Source organism: Pholis gunnellus, assembly GCF_910591455.1.
Source record: "Pholis gunnellus genome assembly, chromosome: 7".
NCBI lineage: Eukaryota > Metazoa > Chordata > Actinopteri > Perciformes > Pholidae > Pholis > Pholis gunnellus.
The window spans coordinates 8,721,164-8,739,467 of NC_136533.1; the positions used below are offsets into that span (position 1 = coordinate 8,721,164).

The 18,304-nt window shown below is 43.4% G+C and overlaps 2 protein-coding genes across 3 annotated transcripts in view; both read left to right on the plus strand.

Moving 5' to 3' along the window:
• The first annotated feature begins 1,262 nt into the window (after positions 1-1,262).
• taf3 (TAF3 RNA polymerase II, TATA box binding protein (TBP)-associated facto) lies at positions 1,263-8,988 on the plus strand. The gene is made up of 7 exons (XM_079162559.1): positions 1,263-1,586; positions 2,021-2,263; positions 2,743-4,559; positions 4,642-4,724; positions 5,255-5,525; positions 5,735-5,841; positions 6,882-8,988. The coding sequence occupies exons 1-7, from the start codon at positions 1,421-1,423 to the stop codon at positions 6,994-6,996; spliced, it is 2,802 nt and encodes a 933-aa protein (XP_079018685.1). The 5' UTR covers positions 1,263-1,420; the 3' UTR covers positions 6,997-8,988.
• A 5,451-nt stretch (positions 8,989-14,439) lies between these two features.
• Positions 14,440-18,304, plus strand: part of LOC306698602 (CUGBP Elav-like family member 2) — a 22,103-nt gene continuing 18,238 nt past the window's right edge. For both annotated transcript variants that reach the window (XM_079162976.1, XM_079162977.1), the window contains exon 1: positions 14,440-14,706. In XM_079162976.1, the coding sequence (XP_079019102.1) occupies positions 14,636-14,706 (71 nt within the window). In that variant the 5' untranslated portion in view covers positions 14,440-14,635. The remainder of the gene's footprint in view (positions 14,707-18,304) is intronic.

Here is an 18,304-nt window from a genome sequence, read left to right on the forward strand (position 1 = left end):
AATCACCCTCAACTATCTAAGAGTAGACTGCAAGTGTATCAGACGTGTTTTTCACTCGTACTTCGAACAATAGATGCGCTGTCATTGTAATCTATGCAGTGATTGTGCACCGGCTCTGTGCAGGTGCACACCATCCCAACATATCCAAAAACCATTAAAGTGAGCAAACTGTTTCCCGCTTCTGTGGACAGACACAGAGATGCATACTCACTCACACACACACACACACACACACACACGACTAATCTCATTATAATTAAGAATTAAATGTAAGAACCATAATAATAGCAATACACACCATACCAGGCAACATTAAAACAAATATGCAGTGGATGCAAAGTGGTCAAAATGAACACTAAAGTGGATCAAACGGATGATCAGTATTTATCCTAACATTGCAACCAAATAAAACAGTTTAACAAAACAGACCCAAAATAGTATGATTTGGGATGTTATTTAAAACAAGAGAGAGGTCCTTCTTTTGGTATCGGTCATATTTCCCCAAATCGTTCAGATATATTTTACACACATACTGAATGTTCCTCTACTCAACTTCTACAAGGAACCCTGCAGTAGGCAGGTAAACTACCAATCAAACCACAGTTAAGTCGTCTGCCATCATCATGATACGCTAAATAAAATCATTAAAAACATAAGAAGCTCAATAGTTTACCAAATTCCTTCCTACTTGATGTTCTAAAACTCAACCGAAAATTAAATTGGACCCACTCACTCGCCGTTTTTATTCAAAGATTTTATCAAAAAATAGATCGTATGTTTTAATTAAGAGTAACACAATTGCACAACTTCCATCGCTAAATACGAGTTCCACTAAATTGTTTAAACTTAAATAAAGTTAGTCAGTCTGAACCAGGAACCGTTGAGGGCATTTTCTCCACTTTAGCGGAGTGACACAGCGGATGTGAAGCGGAAACCCGAAACAGTCATCGGTGTGTTCTGTACGTTAAAACACGGTTTAAAACGATTCCCGAGCAAATCTCCGGGAACCCAAATCACTCTTAGACATGACTACAATAAACATTTAACAGGTCCAACTAACTGCCGCACTCTGTGTTACATATTAACTATATATATATTTGAACTAACGCTATTAAGTCGTCAAAACGGAGTTGCTGCGCATCTTCAGCGGTTGATGATCCGCTCGAACACACCAGAGCTGGTGTAGGGATACGCCGATTTGTGCGCATGTGCAATCTGGATTTCGGGGATGGGTCTATCGATGGAATCAAGATGGCGACTCTGGCGAAAGCGCCAATATATTTACTGAAGTAGATGTCCAAAATTAACCGCGGTAGCGGGTTTTCTCAAGCCCCCGAGGGGTTTCCGTGAAACATGAAGGCCGGGACCATGTTTTGGAAGAGGAACTGACCGGAATTTATACCGTAACAAAGTCAGCGAGATGTGCGAGAGCTATGCCCGCTCGCTGCTGCGTGTTTCGGTGGCGCAGATCTGCCAGGCTCTGGGCTGGGATGCGATTCAGCTCACTGCGTGCGATCAGCTGTCCGATGTGCTGCATCGGTACATCCAGCAGTTGGCCAGGGTCTGCCATCGGTACTCCGAGCTCTGTAAGTGCTTCGTTTAAGTATCCCGATTACTTTTTTTTTAACCCTTACACTTGGAAGTAGTCGATCACGTTGTTGTTGACTGTGTGTCTGAAGCTGGCGCCCCCTAGCAAAGGTTGATGTGTCAAAAAAGTACAGTAGCTACATGGCTAGGTAGCTTCCATGGGTTGTTGTTGTTGTGGCTGTGATGCCTTCCAGCTGTGGCCACAACACTGTGTTAGGCGATGCATTAGCTTAGATAACTCAGCACTGTTGATTGTAAACATATTCACTTCATACATCTGGGACCTGTTGAACATTACTTCTAGCTTCAAGTGGAATCAGTCGTCGTACCCCCTTGTGTGTGCAGCACAATCACATGCAAACGTTAGCAACCCTAACAGTATAATGTAGTAGTTATGAGGCTTTAAAGGACTTGTTCTGATGCTGCGTTTCAGATGGACGAACGGATCCAGTCCTGGATGATGTCAGCCAGGCCTTCAGACTCCTGGGGGTGAGCCTGAGTGAGCTGGAGGACTATGTCCACAACCTGGAGCCGGTGGCCTTCGCCCAACAAACTCCGCTTTTCCCTGTCAGCAAAAACAATGTCCTGCAGTTTCCCCAGCCTGGAGCCCGAGATGCAGAGGAAAGGAAGGATTACATTCCAGATCACATGCCACCTCTGGTCTCCCTGCAAGAAGGTCAGTGCATATAGTGACTACATAGACATCTCTGAGTGTATTCATTGTTTTCCATCAGTGGAAAGTTCATTTTCTGGTCGACAACATGCTTTCAACTAATCCACAGCCCTTAGAACATAGTATAAATAGTACACTGACATGCCAGTATCGGAAACATTTAGCTAAATCTGCAATTTATCTCTATGTTCATGATGGTTATAATCATTGTTTTGTTGATTTTGTATTTTCCAAAACATCTCTCTATATAGTTTCAACAAAATCGCAACATTGTGAAGGTTCTAGATTGTATTAGACTGCAGTTTTAGCTCGACTTACCCAATAAACTGGCAACTGAGGATATGAAACCATATCTTTGGGTCGGGGAAACTCAGTTTTGATAGGCCACCATAATATCCTGTATACGTGTTCAAAGAGGTGTTGTGATTGTAAGAATGCTTGGAGATTTATTGATAACAACTTCTTGTCTTTTTCCTCACTAGAAGAGGAGGAGGAGGAGGTCCTTGCTGACATGGGCACGTCTGCCGAAGCTATGCAGGTGGCACTGGAGGAGGATGAGGAGGAGATGGATGAGGATGAGACGGTCAACGATGAGAACCACCCACTAAAGAGGCACCTGGACAGTCCTGATGCAGCCATGGGCATGATGCCTACTTCCAAGAGACCGCGCATGTACCCTGGCCTCAGCCCGGAATGGGGGGTGGAGCCCAGGGAGCCCCTCACCTCTCTCAACCCTCAACGTGTTCCCCCAGGCATGCTGCCTTCTCACGATAGCCTCGACCCCCTGTCACCTGAAACACCTTCTGGAGCCCTGCCTTCCTTCAGACCGCAGCCGGTGGTCCCAAAACACTCTGATCAAAAGGGCCTCACCACTCCAGGAAGAAAGTCCAAGGTCTCATCCCCTGGCAGACAACGGACTAAGTCCCCTAAGGGGGTCATTCCTGTTCCGGTGGGTGGGAGTCCCATCCATTCTCCCAAACAGTCTAAGGAAAAGAAGAAATCTCCGGGGAGGACAAAGAGTCCTAAAAGCCCAAAGAGCCCAAAGATGGGTTCAGCCAAAGCATCCCAACCCCAGAGCAAGACGGACAGTATGCTCAAGCTCCCGCTGTGCGCGCTGAATGAGAGGATGGGCAAAGAGAACATCCACATGCGTCAAAATATAGAAGACCGGGAGTTAGCCGAGGGCCCCTTCAAGAGACTAGAGCCTGATAACTCAGCCATCGATGACTCCATTGATGCTGTGATTGCCAGAGCGTGTGCTGAGAGGGAGCCCGATCCGTTTGCTTTCTCCTCGGGTTCTGATTCGGATAGCAATGGCTTCTCCAGCCCCCGGAGGCTGACCATCATGGAGCCGTCTACACCCAAGCTGTCGATTGGGATCTCTGTAAAAGACACGTCAACACCACTTCACCTACAGGCACACGCAGGCCTAGGAAATTGGACTATGGATGATTCAATCAATGAGGTGATCCGAAAGGTCAACCAGGGGGGTCCATCCGCTCCCCCGCCAAACCTGGGAGACTACGTCTCCTCAGGATCGGCCTCGCCACCTACTCCTGAACCTTTACTCAAGGTGTTTGAGGAGAAGAACAAGATCGTGCCGTCGTTGGATGTCAAGAAAAAGCTGAAGAAGGAACTGAAAACTAAAATGAAGAAGAAGGAGAAAGACAAGCCGAAAGACAAGGACCGGGAAAAGGATAAGGGCAAGCTGAAAGAGAAGAACAAGGATAAGAACAGGGATAAAAACAAGGACTTTTCCAAGGAGAGCAAGATGCCCTGGAAGGATTTTGGAGTGAAGGACGACGAGCACTTCCTCATGCGAGACTTTACTCTGCCCGAGGGCTCCATCAAGATAAAAACCAGAGATGGAGATGGCCCTAAGAAGGAGAAGGAGAAACACAAAAAGAAAGATAAAGAAAAAAGTAAAAAGGACAAAGATAAGAGGGACAAAGGTAAAGACAGGAGCAAGGACGACCGGCAGAAACAATCTGCGTTGGCCCCCTTTGCGCTCAGTGAAATGCCGCCACTGTTCAGCCCCTCTGCCTGCCTGCGCATCCCCTCCATGCTTCCTTCTCTGGCCCCGATCCTCCAGGATAAGGACGTAAAGAGCAAGGAGAAGGACAAGAAGAAGGACAAGAAGGAGAAGAAGAAAAAGAAAGACAAGGAGAAGGACAAGGAGCGAGAAAAGGCCAAAGAAAAGGAGAGGGAGAAAGAAGAGAAGAGGAAAGAAAAGGAGAGGGAAAAGGAAAAACGGGAAAAGGAGAAAGAGAAGGAAAAAGAGAGAATTCGATTGGAGAAGGTAACTGTTTTTGCTTGGTATGTCATTAAGTATCTGCGTTAGAGTGTTACTTATATATAACCTGTCCTTCCTGTTTCCTTAGGTGAAAGTAGACACTCCAGTGGCTCTACTGTCTCCAGTCATCCCCAGACTGACGCTCAGGGTGGGAGCCGGCCAGGACAAGATGTAAGCACTGAATGAATGTTTCTGGTGATATTACGTCACATGAGGGTTTCTCTTTCTTTCTATATTGAAAACAAAACTTAAAGATGTTTGTTTCTGCAGCAGTATTATCATATACTATCATACTACTAGTGCTATATAATATATATTATTAGTATGAATATCATTATAGCAGCATTACAAACTCTGCATAAAGCTTCTGATTTAAATAAAAATGTTTTGTAAACTTTAATTAGGCAAAATTCTTGGGTGTAACATTTAAAAAAAGGTTTGTTTTTGTATATATCAAAACTCAGGTATAGAATTGCTATTAATATAGAAATGAAATATGTTTGGTGTGTTTAATCAGATGAGTCCCACTGAGAGCTCATTTTCAAGGGAGACCTGAGTTATGTTTATGTTAAAAAATAGACTCGGTTGAAACAATGATATATTGAAACACATTGTTGACATTCTTTACATCATAAAGCTCACATAGAGATGGAAAAGTCTCCTCCCTGTGTTAACTAGTATTTCTCTCTGTCCATCACCAGTGTTATCAGCAAGGTGGTTCCAAATTCGGAGCCCAAGACGCCAGCACCCAAGACCCCCGCTGCCAAGTCTGGACCTGGGAACCGCCCTCGGACTCCCCCTCCTCCCCCAGTGCTCTGCCCAGTGCTGCCCGTTCTGCCTCCGCCTCCCTCTCCGCTTCCTCCAGCTCCTGCCCCGTCATCGCTGCTCCCCTCCGCCCCGCTGCTCTCTCCCGCCGCATCCTTCAAAACACCGGTCCGCAGCGTCGTCACCGAGACCGTCAGCACCTACGTGGTGAGTGCTCTTCCTTTTATTTATTCATAATTAGTGCATGTGATAACACTAGTTATAAAGAGCTAGTTTTCTAGGTGAACAGGAACTTACACCTAAGATTAAACAAACTAAATGTCTTCACTGTTGTCTCTTTATTTTCACTAATCCGTTGTTTGTGTAACAGCTGTTTTGTCATTGCTAATGCTTTCTGTGAAATTAATCTTACTTAGATCCGAGATGAGTGGGGGAACCAGATCTGGATTTGTCCTGGATGCAACAAACCCGATGATGGCAGTCCCATGATAGGATGTGATGACTGTGATGACTGGTATCATTGGTGAGACACGTATTTCCCTTTTTCTTCCCTGGCCTAATGAGTGTGTGTTTAATATGAGATTGTAGTTAAGCATAGTCTACAAGTTGATCCAGCTATTTGAGTCCGTATCGGGCAGATATCAACATCTGTATTTTCAGTAGAGCAGCAAAAAGGAAGCTCAGAAGAAGACATTTTTATCATTTTTTTGTCAAGAATGGCTCATTGATCAGTGAAACGGTTGGTCATAAGGCTTTATTGTAGAACTTCATCTACTTCCAAGGGTCATGGAGAAGGAAAAAAATAAAAATAAACAAATGTTAAGATGTCATAAATTGCAGATGGAAAAAGGTAATTAAATAACAGATAACTGCATGCTATGTATCGTAAACATTAGAGCCAGCAGCACAGCTATAAATGCAGTTGTTTCATGTTGTGCTCACTCAAGAGTACATTCACTCAGTTTTCAAGTGTTACTCATTAACTCTGTGTGGTCCTGGAGGTCCATCAGTAGTAAGACTGAGTCTGAGTAGGGCAGTGGATGATTCCTGGATAACAACAGGAACATTACAGTGAAGCCCTGTAAACGTGAAGTGATGGTGTTACAACAGTTTAGCTTGTTTTAAGTTTCCAGAGACATAATGTCACCGAGCCACACCGCTTTGTGCCGTGTCATTGTGTCCTACTGGTGAAACCGTAATGCCTCCAAATGATAGATCTAAATTTACCAGCTCTGGTCTCTCATTTGCCAAAGCTGTCCGGGTTGAACTCTCACACTTAAAACTGTAGTTATCAGAATGACCAGAATAAGTTGGTTTCATTATAATGCATGAAGCGTCCCTACAGTAGTGTTCGTTAGCTTCCTCCTGACGGGGCAACTTGACAGGCTCCTCAGACATTGATTGACAGTTGGTGCTTCAGTTAAGTATTAAGCTTATTTGACAGGAATCATTTAGTTAACTTTATATATCTTGAACTGAAGAAAGTGTCATACCGAACATATGGACAAATCCATATGCTGTTATGTGACTTTGCCTGAACCCTCTTCTCCCTCCTCTGCTCAGGCCTTGTGTTGGGATGCTTACAGCCCCCCCCGAGGACCAGCAGTGGTTCTGTGTTAAGTGTTCCAGCAGGAAGAAGGACAAAAAACACAAGAAAAGGAAACACAAAGTGCATTGAGACTATGCAAGAAGCACATATTTTGGACTTTTTTGGGACTTGAAGCCATCACTGAACACTCGTGGCACCGCTGTAAAATAAAAATACAAAAGAAAGTTTAAAATTGTGGCTGATACTAACATCTGATGATTTTTTTTAAAGGGTGTCAGCCATTGCATTGTGAGTTGATAAGGAAAAAAGGCTTTAACCAGCACATATCCAGCCTTAGTTCTCGTGTGGGCTCTTTCCCTTTTCACCTGTAAAATGTTTGCTTGTTGCTTTGGATGTCCAGTCGTAGGAGATCATGACGATTGCGTTTGTATGAGGAGGCCGAGACCATTAGTCTGAGACGAGAGCTCAACAAAGCAGAGAACCAGAGAACAACTAACATTCATTGTCCTTATTTCTGTTTCCTTTGTGTTGCCACACAAGCAATGGCCACCAAGTCAACCCTTTCCCCAGTCTTCTGCAGTACCATTGAAATGTCATGTATATAACGAGGATGGCATCAGGTGTGTATAAATGTGTCAATACCAACTTCCAAGCCAAGTGCATTTTGTCCTTAGGATTCTGACTTGTTAAATCCATTTGCAGATGATTGGTTTTTAACTCTAATGATTTCCTGTAATTTCTGTACATTTTTTTTAAATTTAAAGTTTGTATTTTTATTTTTTCTTCATATGGATATGTCCTGGAGTTAAATACTGTAGCTGTGCTTGTAATGTAATTCATTTCGCTGATATTTCAATATTAAAGATGAACGGTCTGTGTACTCGCAGACTTTAAGACGTAAATGTCACTACCATCAAAACTGTACCTTTTTAAAATTGATTTCAATTTTTGTTTTCCTAGTATCTGATTGTTTGCATTTGATTGAATGAAATAGAATAGATTGGAAATATTTTAACAAACTTGAGTTTCAGATGTTGAGTTTTCTTCCTGCTCCTTCTAGACATGATGACACACTTATTCGTCTCAGCCGTTGGTTACAGTTTAAATCCAGGATCCTCCCATGCAGCAGTCTGTGCAATGCATTAGCCTAGATTTGGGGCTTTTTTCCGCAGTTGCCATCCTGCACTTCAACTCCTGATGTATGTGGGAGAGTGCTTGGCAGTCGCATTGCACAGGCTGGTGTTTCTAAAAGATCGATCGTGAGGAGCTGCCTCTCGTCTTTAGAAGTTTGTCTGACGATATGTCTCCTGTGCCATTTCCAGCAGAGGAGTTGGTTGTTTTGCTTTTCCCTCAACGACCACACGGTGTCCTTCTACACACAGACACTGGAGCATGCTGCTCATGACATGCACAGACACCGCAGCAGGCTCACAAACCACATGGTGAATGTAGGAAATGTGACAGGTGCCTCTCGGTTGATTCATGGTGGAGTCCTTATCTCACAAGTAAAACCAGCTCCAGCTGTGCCATCCGTCATGAGAGGAGCTCCAGATGTCTGGGACTGGAAATAGGATTTACAGCCACTCAGATGCTATTAAGACTCAGAAATCTATATAATGTGAGATGGTAGAGTGTGTCTCCCCGGCTATCAGTGGACGATCATATTTTATGAGACAGGTTTTGTATCTCTGATCTAACTTTTTCCATTTAAGTCAAATGAACAGACTCACAACTGTTAACGTCTATATCAGAGGATTTTATTTCCAGTCAAGCCTGACTTCACATACAGGACTCTGAAAGGTCTAGATGTTTATCAGATTCTCTGTGCTTCTGTTTATTTCTGGGAACAATCAGCAGAGCCGTGCTGGCTGGACCTCCAGAAGTCTACTCGGCTCACAGCATATCGGAAATTAATTTTGGTGCAAAACCATTTGATTATTTATAAACGGCAGCAGTACTTTAAAATACATGATTTTGACAGAGTGATGTGATGTGCATAGCAGCATTGTTGTGAGTGAGCTGTTCAGAGAGCTTCTAAGAGAAGCTCATTTAAGTCGTCTGAGGGTAACAGCATGGATACGTTTAAATAAATCTTGTTCAGACATGAATATGTGATGACAAGCTAGTTTGTGTCTTGATTGCTGTTACAAAAATCAGGTTTGAGTCATGACTACATCAGGATACCTTTCAGTCTTTCTACTTTTGGTGCAAGAAAAAAAAAACTGTCAGTTTTGCCCTCATTTAACTGAAGGAAATTGTGACACCCAATCACTGAATTCAATGCCCTTATTTAGTGAGTCACAGACAGCAGTCATGGTTTCATTATAAATAGGATTAAACCCCAAGCTCTCTGATACCTTGGTTATATGCGGATGCATCGTATTATCTACACTCAAAAGACTCATTTACTTTTTAAACTTGTGAACTTTTTCTGATTCACCCTGTCTCTGTCTTTGAGTGTGATGCTCCCATAGATGGCCCTGATGGAAATCGACGCGGTGTCTTCCGATAACACAGAGAATCAAAGAGGAAGTGGAAAAGATGATGTGCGACTGAAGTAAAAGGGGAAGTAAAAGTTACTTCTGCACCAAAACAAGCTGACAGTTCAATGTGGTGAGGCTTTTTAATCATATGAGACGCGTTCACCCATGCAAGCCCACATGAAAACTCATTTAAGACACGAGTTAGACCGGGAAATACAGTATCTTATATATAAATGAGCAATGAAGCACTTCACTGATGAACTCTTTGCAAATAGATTAACCAGCAGGTGATTTTTGAGAGACAGAGGAGACTTTGTATGGACCAGAAGGTTAAGGAGGTCATAGTTAGCAGTATCCTCTAATGCTAAAAGGCTAACTCCACTCGTGGCTGTGGGCCTCTCTCCCTCTTCAGTCACACATGCTGGTGTCAGGTCTCGTATAGGAGAAGCAACTGTCGGATCGTAAATTTTACTGACCAGTGCGTGTAAAGATAGATAGCTCTGCCACGTCTGACATAAAGGGGATCGTGTCTTTATCTCTTTTTGGGTAAAATGTTTTCACCTTGTCCAGGTGCATCTACACTGCTTCATAAACAGGATACTATTCTTATGGGATACAGAATATAAATGTAACTTCTTCTTTGTTAAAACTCGCGTGTGCAGCACTGTGCGTTAGTGCACGCTATACAGAACACAATGTGCACCGAGCTGGAACAGTTTCAGTTTTAATCCACAAAAACACAGACGGTATTTGTGTGTGCAATCAGTCCCAGGAGAGCCCACAAGTGGTAAAAAGGGAAAGCTGATTGTAGCTTTCACTCATCACAAGGCCACCTGCAGTGCTGTAAACATGTGCTGCTATTTGACATATTACATGACAGGCATGAGTGCCTTTCTTTTTGTTCATGCACCAACACCACCTTTACTGTGGAAGTGAACAGGATGTGGTTGTTTTCTCAGGGCGATGCATATATTTGCTGCACTTTCACAAGTTACAAAGACATTTTGTTTTCACCTGCCATTTTGTGTCGTATTATTTCCCTCCTCCAGCCTCTTTTGAATTAGGTTTCAACAGGAAAGCATCATACTGAGCCTTTTTTTTGGTGCTCTTCACATGTTGGTAGATCAGAGCTCTCTGAGATTCTGTGCTCAACATGACGCCCGTGGCGCTGACAGTCATACTAAGCAGCAACACATCATAAAGAGCTGGATTTCAGTGTTTAAAATATTCATGTCAGCAGAAAAAGAGGGCAGGACTGGAATGAAGAGGTTTGTGTGCTGCGATCAGAGGAAGCAGAGCCCATCCACGCTGGTCTTCTCGGCTGTGATACCAGCACACACTGACATGACCCTGTTTCAGATGACTTTCCTACTTAATGTCACGGTACTCTAACAGGACACAACACCTTTGGGAGAATGAGAATTTAATTTCTCTTGGGTTTTGTGCAAAGAATATTGTGTCAGATTGCTTTCAAATCTTGAATCGGGTGCCACAGTGACAGCAAAACGTGCTTTAAAGCGTGTTAGTTATGAAAATGTGTACAGAAACGGCCTTGCCGTCATCATATTACAGGTTATATGGCTCAGAACTTAGGTCTCTGTCCAATGCAAATTAACATGCAAAGAGTTTTTGTGATAGCACTCTTCAATATGCCATCAGTTAGTGAGGGCTTCCAGTAATTTAATTGTAATGAAGAATGTCCTCTCCCAGATCGTTCTGCAGAATTACATACAGGTACATGTCATGTGTTATTGTCTTGTCCTTGTTTGACCTGCCAAGGGACTGCAGATGCAAATTAGCTTAAGCTACAATCGGGTACAGTGCATCGAATGGAGACATTTATGTTTAAACTGTACATGGTCCCTTTTAAATAAATTTGATTAATAATACTAAAAATGAATATATGTACATTATGCTCTGGAATACTGTAGGTAGGCCCATAGGTGGAACCTGTCCTTTTTTAAGACGTATTCATGCTGACTACAATGTGTGCTTATATTCTAGCAGGCTATCTTTATCCCTCTCTAACATAAAGCAATAATGGCATGAGGTTGTCAGCTCTCCACCTGTCACCCACTGTGTATCATCAGCCAGCCCACGGGGGGGACAGTGACATGTACATCTCGAGCTGCATAGAGAATGCTTTGTTTACCTGCAATATGTGCAGGTGATGAGCAGACAAATAAATACATATACTGGGGTTTTTAGGATACCAGGCTTCATAGAGGCTTGAAAGAAGTATGTGGAGCATTCATACATGCCAACGTGCACAGAAGTGTGACACAAAACCAGGACTTGTGGATGAGATCTTGAAGCAACCGTGTCTATGTTTCCTCTAATTCCCCCCCCAATCTGACAGTGGTAATAAATCATCCGTGTCCAATTTGCTGAAGTTTTCCTAATATGGGTGTCAATTAGTGCAAGAGTGCTACTGTGGCCACAGCTTTACAGCCTGCAAACTGGGCTGCCGCAGGCAGCACAATGCATTAGCGCACGATGAGCTGTCAGAGAGGATTATTTCAGCCACGCCAGTCAGCGAAGGGGGTGGGCGCCGCTCTGCTGCACTAAACCGAGGAAAAAGAGTGGGCGGGAGACGGAGAAAGGGAGAGAAACACATAGAGGAAAGAGGGAAAGAGAAGAAAGTGTCCATTACACCGGGTGGATTTTTCCAGAGCACCGATGTTGGAACACTCTTCTGAGCTGGCCCTGGTGCAGAGTTTGTATGCCAACAGCATGCGCTGTCCCCCCTCTGCGACCGGGATCTCTGTCAGGAATGAGGACCTGCCTATGAGGTACGTTGGGGTTGGCCCCTCATTCAAATGTGGGCTAGCCTTTTGTGGAGCAGCCCGTATTTGGACTGCGTCTTTGTCTGGGCTGAATATTGTCATAGGATGTATTGTTTCCAGTTGAGGCGTTCTCTCATGCTGTGACTGAGTGACTGTGGGCAGGGTGTGGGAATTTTTTTCTTTTTTTTTTTTAGGATCCAAGAATCCATGTATTTGAATCTAATGAATTTGGCCATGCATGTCAATCCCATCATCCAGACAAAAATGATTCAATCAGAGGGTAGTGGGATTAGTTTTAAATTGTATCTGAAAAGAAAAATCAATACCTTACAGCATTCTCGTGTCATTTAATTACCTTCCTCTTCTTTTCAAAGTTCCACAAGGGCTCAGGTACTTGCATGAACTATAAAGAAAGAAAGAGAGAGGAATGTGATGCAGGTGTTTGTCTCTGAAATGAAAAAGACAAACCCGTGGGATGAGATATCTACTGAACCAGCCCAGGTCTTACTGTACTCCCTCAGTCCAAAACAAGAAAATATATCAATTAGCTTTAAAACAACAAGAAGGAACACATACATCCATCATGGTATTTGCATTAATATAGTTGAACTGGTTCCTGATGTTATCATGTGTGCTCAGTACATCTTGACCCAGTAGATTTCCTCCAGAAAGAATAAGATGAAGTTCTCTCTCTCCATTTTGAGAGCCCTTTAGTTGGTCGCCATTCTGCAAATGATTTCACGAAAGGCAGCGCTGAGGAAAAAGTGTGCCTCCAAGTTCGAAGTGACGTATTAAAAAAAACATGATGTGACCCATTTGGGTTTTAAAGCTGGCCTATTTTTACACCGTGCAGTTTGTCACGAAGGGGGTTGACAATTGAAATGCTGGATGAGGATGATGGGCGATGAGGATGATGGGTGTGAGTGGGACCTCGGCTCCACTGCATGAGGGGAAAACATTTGATGTAAACAACAAAAGCATGGTACGTGTGGAGGATTAGGATAGGATTACAGTAGTAATAATCTGAGATTAAGAAAAGGAGGCTAGTATTAGAAGATGCTGGCAACTAGGCATCCGCCTCTGGAATCCAGTCCAAAAAACATTTCTTAGAAAAGAGGATACGCACAAACTGGTGCGGTGGCATAATGAACGCTATAGAAAACTGTACTGTATATTGTATACCAATGAGAGAAACAGGAGCGGCTCTTTACGAGAATCCTGCTCCTTCTATAACAAATCCATTGAACGAGATCCCCCGAGAGCTAATTGAGTCGAAGGAAATATGTGGATGCTGCAGATGGGATGGCATTATTATATTGTTGCTCCATTTGAATGAATCCTGAGTCTCCAGAGAGGTTCAGACTATCGGTAATGCATGTTACATAGTGGGCTCGTCTGCATGTATGGCAAAATAGGTCGCACATCATGCACACTGTGCTCGTATACAAGTTGCCTTAATATTGCTACGGATACAAGGATTCAATCGGATTTCATAAATGGGGGGGTTGTTTCTCAACACTCGCTATGAATAATATTTTTGGATTGTGCAGCTGCTGGAGCAATACTGAAAGGTTTGATAATTAGGCTCGCCCCCCCCCTGCCTCTCTGCTACTTGACAATGACCCCCCCCCCCCCCTCCTACCTCTCTCTCCCCAAGTGTAGAGGCCTCGCCCTGCAAGTCCAAAACAACAAAAGAAGATAAGCTTCCCCTCCCCCAGGGAAAGAACCAGTCCAGCACAAAAGGGGGAAATGACCTATGACCCTGGGGGGAAAGCATGGCCGGAGACAACAAGAAAAACTGCATTTTAACCACCTCACTTTCGACTGGGAGAGATGTATGGACCTGTATGCAATGTGAGCCAATAAACAAGCTGGTCAACAGGCACCTGATATAGACAATGTGGAAACAGGAACAATCGTTATTAATCTTGATGATAAGTAACTGGGTTTTATATAGAAACATGTCACCAATACACACAAACAGTCTTGTGATTGGGCAATTTCTCTGTGAAAAGGCTGCAGAATAACAGTCATTATAAGGAGATAAAACACCATACACTACATATGGGTCACTGAACTCTCTTTAGAAGACCACGTGCCAGTCCCTATAGGGACATTACAGTAATTGTACATCGGGGTCGAGGCGCTGTGAGGCTCGCAGAGCAGCAGCATGGCTTCAGACTTTTTGTTTAAAAAAAAAAAAAAAGGCCACGCCTCTGCTTTGCTGCAGCTCGGTGTGCAGTGTGACAGCGGCTCGCCTCAGTTTATTTCAGTCGGGGACGGCAGAGAAACTAGAAGGAATAAGGCGGATACCGGGTTCCCTCTCTCTCTCTCTCTCCGTCTCTCTCTCATGCAGTTTTGAAGAAGACGCCCCCCCTCCTCCTCCTCCTCCCTGCACCTGTTCTGCTCCGTCTTGTTGCCCGTCTCTCGCAGGAGTTGATCCTCTTGCGGAGTTGAGTGGACGTCGCTTCTCATTGTTAGATAGACGTTGTTGTGAGCATGACTTCGGCGTTCAACCTGGATTACCACCCTCTGGCCGAGAGTCGGTTAATGACTTCGACCGACACGATGTAAGTAATCGGAAGTATCGATTTTTTTGCGTCGTATTCAACCAACACACTCGCGAGCGTTGTGCTTTTTTAAATTATTTTTTAAGAGAGAAAAGCAACACAGTTCCGCGCGACTTGGTAGTTAGCCGCCGTTAGCTCAACTGGAATGCTAACGTTGCTAATGATACGAACAGTGACGGTGCGCTCACCTGGAGTTAAAGTAGTTCATTTAAACTACGACAATAAGGGACGCAACACCAACATAAGTTGATTAAGTACATTTAATACGACTCGTAACCGCAGCACACAGCGTTTAAGCTAAAATCATGTGAACCCAAAGTACACGCAGTTTGCTAGCTCGGTGTCGGATACAATAGTCAACTGACATGTGCTTCCGGAGACCACACGTTTCAGTATCAGTCGTGAGAAACGGGATATATTAAGCCTTTTAAGAACAAAAATAGAGGGTGTAAGTCTGTTTCACTTCACTTGCACAAACAAAGCGACACCTTCTTGGCTAGTTGATCAAGTTTACGTTGTCGTGTGCTCGATCGAAACGGTAGTTTAGGTGTTAAAACCTTCATTTATCAACGGGTTAAAGGGAAGTGCGTTGTGTAGAGTTAACCGTGTTAAAGTGGACGTAAAGTTAGCTAGTAGTGCGTTTTGTTGCCTACATTATATTTGTTAGTGGCTAGAGCTTAACAGCAGAAGTGGAGCTTGTTTTGTAGGCAGCACACGGTGCTACTAGCTCGGCGTGTCTGGCGCACTCCCAGTCCTGCTAGCTATCGAGCTAACTGTTAGCTAACGTCGTTAGCTGCACCCCACAGTGTCCATGTTGTAAGTAGAGTGCTTACTTAACGGCACAAAACACGTGGTTTGCTACATTATTGAGCCATTAATGGAAATCTTGTGACAGGGCATGTACACCAGAGAGAGGAGACACAGAGGTCCATAGTATAAAACACATTCCTGTCGACACAGCGCCAGCTAACGATAATCCAGTTTGACAAACACCATTTCCAGAAACCACAGCATGCTTTTGCAACGTTTTAAAATGTAAAAGCTTATACTTTCAGGAGTGCTATCTTTTTTTGCAGTAAAGTAGGCCTTGTCCTTTTTGATTTCCTGGTCTTGCACTGAAGGAAATATGATCAAACTGAAGCTATTGTTTAAATAAAAACAAACTATTTGTGTTTTAGTAGTTTTATCATCGACTTATATCAGTGTGGTTTGTATGAATCAATGCACGGTCATATATCTATATTTTGTTCTACTGTAAGAATAGCCGAAACAGTTAATTAACATAAAAATGTATGGTTCTGCTGAATTTCTTGACAGTCTTGACATGTGACAGTATATTGTATATTTCTTTTAGGTTTACATAGACCTAACTTTAAGGAAATTATGATGGACGCCTTTCAATGTTTTGTAGAAAATAATTGGCCTATTACTTAATAATTTGTAGCACCCCTACCTTCCAATGATAATTTCAAATTGAGGGGAGCTTGGGGAGTGGGTTGTTTTTATATAATGGGTGTTTGCAGGATATTCCTTGAAGACTATCTCTTCTGTTGGACCTGGAGATAGTGAGGTCCTGATTTAGATCTGCTCCCATATGTATTTGATTGATTTATCCCCCGATTGTTGACAGTTAGAGCGACTATGAGGGCTTAAGTGTGATGCTTTGGCAGCCACTGTGATCGACTTGTCGGTAAGATAAGCGTCACGGTGATCCTTTTTGTTGTGGTCAGGGAGCTGTTGTGCGAAGTGTAGGATCTTGGCACTGGGCGTGGGGGCTCCTTGGGCCAGCTGTTCTGCTCGCTGTGAGAGTGCCACGGAGCCAGATGTTGAAGGCAAAGAGTAGGAGGGCTCTGATCCAGTCTGTCACCTGTTTCTCTGCTCCTGCTGCTGTTTTTTTGCGCTGCAATAATTACATGTCTGGCTGTCCTGGAGCTACATGCAAAGCATCGGAACGCTCATAATCACGCAGTGTCATCGGTTGTGCAAATTCCCCTGGAAGCTTCACAAACAACAGATATTGTGGGACACGGTTATACAACACCAGATGCACCCATCATGTCCATGAAATTGTCATTACTGTATGGCTGTTGAGTTATTAACAAAGTCTACACTCGAGGCATGTCAAATCAGCAAAATAAGATATGGGGTGTCTGAGCCCATGATTCTAAACTTTGATATCAATTAGCACACTATTTTCAAGATTATACACTGTTCGGGTCAGCATGGTTATAACCTAGAAGGCGGTGTCTACAGTCCACATGAGATCGAATGAATAGGCGTTTCTTGAGTGGAGCAGTAATGGATTGGTTTGAAGGGATGTGACGATAAGGACTGATGGCTTTCTGGAGCAGAAATATGTTTGAAAAGTGTTGGAAAATCTCATTTTACTTACTTAACTTGCACAACAAGTGTCTAATATAAATATATAGATAGATAGATAGATAGATAGATAGATAGATAGATAGATAGATAGATAGATAGATAGAGAGATAGGGAATGAGGGGGGTATTTTCGAACACGGCCATATAAAATTGTGCTGTATTTGTAAGCATGAACTGAAAGCCAAACATTTTTAGTAGGGTAAGTTTTGTATTAATTAAAGATATTCTGTTGCCAATCACAGGATGACTGAGTCAGGGTAGTTAGCACACTCTCTGGCTGTCTCTTCATTTTTAGATGCTTTCTTCAGGCTGCTGCTGCTTCCGGTGAGCTTCTACCTGAAGATTTACGTCCACCTGACGCCGACAGAGGTGTGAGCGTAGTTTATTTAGTTCGATATCAGACGCGGTGTTCGTTCACACGAGCCAACACGTACGCCGTGCTTTAGCAACGTCATCCATAACCGCCGGGGACGCTCGGTGTGATTATGGAGCTAATGGGGCGGGCCTTGTCATCAGATGCTGGCCGTCTGTTAACATGTGGCCCATTCAGAGGCTGATTGAGCACGTCTGTCTTCATCAGGGGAAATGCAACAAGGAAATCAGGCCACGTTGAGCTGAATTGGAGTTAATGCCAGGAGGAAAATATCTTAATCACTTCTCATCACAATCGCAGTGTGCTGATTGGGGTCAACCACTTATGGTATGGAAATCAAATAACACGCATCCCTACGGTTTCTGCTTTCTGTCCTCAAGCGACATCCGTCCGCGGTCATCATTTGTTCTTTCAAACCTGAGCCACGAGTCTGACTGCTTTTTTTTAGAGTTCCTACAGCAAACATTATGTAAATCCTGCTACAGAGCTACACTCTGAGTGTCGGGAGGATATTTTCATGCCAGGTTTGTCAAACCCGATACAACCTTTCAAATAATATATCTTACCTCTTTTATGTAGCTGTGGAGTAAATAGATGAGAGAGCCTTCGTGTTTAGCTTGACAGCTGTCAAAGATATGACCGAGGCATTCTGTCTTGTTGAATCAGCTTATGAGGCCGCTGGTTTCCTCAAAGAAAAGCAACTCATGAATTATTTTTGTTAGGGTTTTACTAGCAATCAGCTGTTTTAGGCAACTGATTTTCCTCTTTTCTCAGAAGCAATACGTGTGTCCGTGTGATCTCTTGACAATTTTTTTTTATATCCCCAATAAAGCATGACAGCAGT

Bases quoted from the DNA above. Each gene is read 5' to 3' on its own strand.
- taf3 (XM_079162559.1), top strand. From the start codon at position 1,421: ATGTGCGAGAGCTATGCCCGCTCGCTGCTGCGTGTTTCGGTGGCGCAG. The intron at 1,587-2,020 runs GTAAGTGCTTCG...GCTGCGTTTCAG, and splicing joins CCATCGGTACTCCGAGCTCT to ATGGACGAACGGATCCAGTC. The intron at 4,725-5,254 runs GTAAGCACTGAA...GTCCATCACCAG, and splicing joins GGAGCCGGCCAGGACAAGAT to TGTTATCAGCAAGGTGGTTC.